This window comes from Peromyscus maniculatus, chromosome 2 (genome assembly GCF_049852395.1).
Source record: "Peromyscus maniculatus bairdii isolate BWxNUB_F1_BW_parent chromosome 2, HU_Pman_BW_mat_3.1, whole genome shotgun sequence".
NCBI lineage: Eukaryota > Metazoa > Chordata > Mammalia > Rodentia > Cricetidae > Peromyscus > Peromyscus maniculatus.
The window spans coordinates 16,911,907-16,917,326 of record NC_134853.1 but is presented as its reverse complement, the minus strand read 5'-3'; the positions used below and the strand labels follow the sequence as shown (position 1 = coordinate 16,917,326).

At 41.1% G+C, this 5,420-nt stretch overlaps 1 protein-coding gene across 1 annotated transcript; it reads left to right on the top strand.

Annotated features, from left to right (window-relative positions):
• The first annotated feature begins 544 nt into the window (after positions 1 to 544).
• Positions 545 to 4,058, top strand: Fabp9 (fatty acid binding protein 9). Its single transcript, XM_006977877.4, has 4 exons — positions 545 to 726; positions 2,827 to 2,999; positions 3,603 to 3,704; positions 3,870 to 4,058. Exons 1-4 carry the CDS (start codon positions 654 to 656, stop codon positions 3,918 to 3,920), a joined length of 399 nt encoding a protein of 132 aa, XP_006977939.1. The 5' UTR covers positions 545 to 653; the 3' UTR covers positions 3,921 to 4,058.
• Positions 4,059 to 5,420: the final 1,362 nt, after the last annotated feature.

Below are 5,420 nucleotides of genomic sequence, written 5' to 3'. Positions count from 1 at the left end.
ACAAAGCTCTACTCAGTAATAATTGCCACCTTCTTTCTGGTCCTCAGCTATCCTTGATTGACAACAATGATAGTGTTAATAATACCCTAGACCTCACTCCAAGCAACTGCAGGCATTTTAAGTTACATTAACAGTATCAAAACATCAACCCTGCAAGCAAGGGAAGGGACAGTGTTCTAATGAAGGAGAATTTGGGGCACCATGACTTGCACAAACACAAAAACAGCTGAGGCAGACCAAGCAAGGATGTCCTTGTTTGGGGTAGGAAAACATCAGACCAGTGTTCGTCAGACCTTTGTCGAAAATTCCCTCGGGGTAAGTCAGCATTTAGTGTTCAAAGGCTGGTCTCCATTTGACGGCTGTCTCTATGCGGCAAGTAAGATTTATCGGGTGACTCCTGCACGTAAATCTATTTGCTAGAGGTTCCCTGAATTGAGTTTTGCAGGTTGGGTTTCTGTCTTTTAACTTGGAAGTAAATACAATGAGTCAAATGCTGGTGCCTGGAATCTCAGACTCCTGACAGCCCATTGGTCACTTCAGGAATGCCACGTGGTGAAGACGGTCTTTAAAATAAGCTGCTGGAGGCATAGGGTTGCCCACACTTCCTTGGCTTCCAGTTGTGAGTGCCTCATCTTCCCAGAAAGCTTTCCAAGATGATTGAACCCTTCTTAGGAACCTGGAAACTGGTCTCCAGCGAAAACTTCGAGGATTACATGAAAGAACTGGGTGAGAGACACCATTATGGGATTCAGGAATTTGTGGCAAGAGATTTTGGTGTTGGTGCTGGCTTTTTACCCCACAATAACTTTTTCTGATTTTCACTCTTATGACTCTAGGTTATACTCATATGAGACAAAGTTTATAATTTCATTTATTATTAATATTTATTTTTCTTATAATTAATGATAATTTGCATTTTAAAATTCTAACTAGCATTGTAGCTCTCTCTCAGTTTACAGACACCCGCACGCCTTGCCCCCCGCCCCATGAAATCATCATGCAGATCTCCTTATAGAACTTCTCTTTAGCTGGCTCGTTTCATTAAGCAGCTTTCATTCAAACCCATATTAATGTAAAAGAATCATTAGTGAGTCTGTAGATTGAATTTGTTTGAGGTTTACTTTAGTTATAAATTTAGAAGCACTGTAGCAACAAAAAGAATTAGAGTCTGTTTTTCTAGTGCTCATCCACGTGTGAGTGCTATCCGATACATGATTTTGAAGGTTTTCTTTTTGAGATGAGAAATAGAACAGGTTTTCTTTACTGATTGATTGTCTCACCACTGGCCATCTCTCAGAAATATGGGCCCTGACTGACCTTTGTCTCTACCCCAAGCTCCATAGCCAAGCATCAGTTATAATGAGTTGTGTCTGTCACAGCTACACCTTTCTATGAAATCTGGAAGAACAACAGCTACTTCATTTTTCATAATTAATGACAACCTGTTTTATAAATAAGCCATATGCAAAGCAGAAGATTTCTTCAGTTTTTACAAATTGCCTAGAATGACCAATGGATACTTATAATTATTAATAACATATTTACTCATTCTAAGCACTGAAACGTTTTACCTAATATTATGTTAACATGCTTATAAATACAATATTTGTTCCTCTTCCACAGACAGTACTAACTTCTCAGAAGTAATAAAGAAATTCCTCTATCCCTTCATGGGTTTATAGGTACATTTGTTTTTAACAAAAAATTGAAGGCATATAAGAAACTTGGAAATGGATATGGCAGTGAATACCTACAATTCCAGCTGATACAAGGCTATGGGAGAATGACAGAGGGTTCAAGGCCAGCCTGGCTACATAGAAAGACCTGTATAAAAAGAAAAAAATATATATATATGTATATACATATATATATATAATATGTAATATGTTACATATGGGTTATATATAATATTATATACCTATAGCTGTCTATATTTTTATATCCATTTATACATGCATGTATTTAAACATAAAATATAGACATAAAAATAGACAGAATGGGCAGGAACTTGGGCTTATGGCTAGAATAGCATTGACTAGGAGCCAGGTAAAATCTAGCACAAGGAGGAATAGCAGCTGAAGTCTTTCTTCGTTCTGTGGCTCTTCTAAATCCTTTCATGTGCTCTTCCAGTGGAGAAAGCTGAAAGGGAGAAAACTGGAAAGTGTTGCTGTGGGAGCCCAGGTTTTGACCATCTCACTCTTTCTTGTAATCCACACACCTGTTTTCCTACACTGGGGTACATCACATCAATAGTGTGAATGGGAAGTAGACTTCAATATGTATTCTGAGGGAGGAGTCAGTTTCTGTCTACCTACTGTAAAAGTCGTATTTGACAATTGAAAGTCCCCAATCTGAGCAACGGGGCCAGGCTTTGAGTCAAGTGCTTCCCACACTGTCTTTGCAAGTTTCCACAAGGTTGGTCCCCTAAAAGCCATTCTGCAAATACACATTTCACATGAAGCACAAAAGTCTGAAAAAATGAATTTAGCTTTTTAAGATGTCAGAATTAGTAGCAGTACCTTGGAAAGACCTCACTTAATCTAGAGACTACTGACTACTAAGAACATCCAATAAGACACTATGGTTGGACATGGTGGCACACACCTGCAACTCTAGTACTCAGAGGTTGAGACAGGAAGGTCTTGAGCTCAAGGCCAGCCTGGGCTACATAATGAGACTCTGTCTCAAAAGAAAAAAAAAAAGGCTGTACATTAGTCAAGATTTCAATGGGGGAGGATACATTCTTTAAGAGCAGGTGTTCAAAATGGTGGTTGACACATCTTCCTCAATGTGTAAATAAGGTGCATATCTTTCTTTGTCTCTCAGGAGTGGATTTTGCAGCCAGAAATGCCGCAGGTTTAGTAAAGCCAAGTGTTAGTATTAGTCTCAATGGGGAAAAGGTGACCATCCAAACAGAAAGTTCTTTCAAGAACACAGAGATCTCCTTCAAGCTGGGGGAAGAGTTTGATGAGACCACTGCAGACAGCCGGAAAGTGAAGGTGAGTTGGAGTTAAATCTTCCTGTACCCAACCATTGTGGAAAACACGTGGTTGGGTAGGGTTCATTCAACAGAATTTGACTTATCACTGAGTCAGATTGGGCTTGTTAAAGTCTGTGCATACCAAAGGTCAATCCGTTGCTAATTATTCAGATAGCTTAATGGAGTAAAATGTTCACATTCATCTTTTTGTTGCTGCAGTTTGAGACAAGGTCTTGCTACATAGCTAGGCTGGCCTGCAACTTAGGCTTCTCCTGCTTCTGGCCCTTGGGTGCTGGGGTTACAGATGTGTACCATCTTGCCTGGCAATCTACGCTCATTCCTCCTCTTCCTCCAACTTGTTTGTTATTGTATGAAAGGTGCTATAGAATAGAACAATTATTAAGGTCAAAAGGTCAAATAGCCTATGGATTCTTGTCTATGAGAACATGAATTTAGTTGTCTCTTGAGACTTCTAGGTTGACCGTATTAAATATAACAGGAACCAAGGCGAGAATTATGAAAAACAGATTTTTTGACTTGAAGTTAACCAGTAGATGTGTAGTTCTGTAATATCGAGAAAGTAGTGAACGACTCCTTCTAATCACTTTCTCTGTATTTATAGAGCATTGTAACACTACAAGGTGGGTCAATGATCCAGGTCCAAAAATGGCTCGGCAAAGAGACAACAATCAAAAGAAAAATTGTGGAGGGAAAAATGATAGTGGTGAGTGTTCCCTAAGTTGACATTTTCACGTGCTGTTTTGGATGCGTATCCATCAAGCTGCTCAGCTGCCTTTGTAGCCTGAGTTGAGGGCTTGTTCTGTGGAAGGAGGAAAGGACAGGTTTGACCTGTCAACAATCACCCTCTAACACATCTCTCTACCTTTAGGAATGCACCATGAACAATGTTGTCAGCACCAGGACCTATGAGAAGGCTTGAAGGAAGGGTAGACACCAGCAAGAACTTGGCCACTGCTGAAGAAAATTAGTCTCAGGGATAGTGATTGAAAACATTTTCAGCATCAATTTTGCTCAATAAAAGCACTAGCTGTAATGCAGTTTTCCAGCTGTTGATAATGAAGGTTATGGGCGATGTGAGTTTCTCTTCTGTTGCTGGGTAGAACACTGACAGAAAGCTATTTAGAGGGGGAAGGGCTGACATTAGATCAAGATGGTTCAAGAGGGGATAGTGTTCTTTGTTCCAACAGGAAAGGCGTGATAGCAGATGTGTGAAGCCAGCATGGTAGTCAGGAAGCAGAGAGATCATGTTTCATCCCTACACAGGAAGGACAGGGCCAGGGCAGGAAGTGGAGCTAGACTCGAAACCCCAAAACCTGCCCGTCGTGGTGTACTTCCTCCAGAAAGGCTCCCTCCCACAGCTTCCATAACCTTCCTTCAGGAGCCCAGCTGGGAGACCGGCTCCCACACTTTATGACAGGGTACTCTTGAGGAATGAGGGACAAGAGATATTATAAGGATAGAGGGAAAAGAAACAGATAGAAAAACAGGATAGCCTAGGGAGGGCCTGGGTCAATATCTACCAGCCCCTCCTATAGATTCTAAAGGGCCTTTTATAGGAATGCCAAGGGGTGGAGCAGAAGACCTTCCCCTAGCACAGCCAAGTGCAGACCCTTCCCATCACCTGGTAACCAGACACGTGGTCAAGCCATCTTCTAATGCAGTCCAGATCTCACCAGGAAACCCTTGTGGGCCTCCACACCTTCCCAAATTGCATCACTATCTGGAAACCGTGTGGTGACTCTATGGGGACATTTCATATTCAAACCAGCACAGGAATAGTGTGTAGAATTAGAAGGACAGGAAGTTTCTGTTAACATGGCAACATCTAAAATCACCCAGGAGATAGATCTCTGGGCTTCTTGGTGAGAGAATTTCTAGATTAGGTTAACTGAGGTAGAAGACCACCCCCCAAGTATGGAGACCCCATTCTGTGGCTGGAGTTCTGAACTGAATGAAAAGAAGAAAGCAGGCTAAGCACCAGCTGCCATTTCTCTGTACTTTGACTGTGATGAGGGACTGACCACCTCAAGCTGCTGCCTCCATCCATGACTTCCCACCATAATGAACTGCAAGCAGGAATAAAAACAACCTTCATTTGATAAAAAAAAAAAAAAAGAAAGAAAGGAAAGGAAAAAAAAAAGCACTTGCTTCTGTTGTCGAAGGCTCAGGTTCAGTTCCCAGCACCCTCACTGAGTGACTCCCAAGTGACTATGATGACACCCCTTGGCCTCTACAGGCAAGTGCACACATGTGGTGCACATAAACACACTAAATACACAAAGGCACACATGCATGTGGGTGCATAATAATTACATAAATCTTCTTTGTCTCTTTGCACTGGGTACAGAAGAAAAATAACAATTTTCACTCTAGTGAGTGATATAAAAGTCATTATTTAATTACTTGACAAGAGAATTTG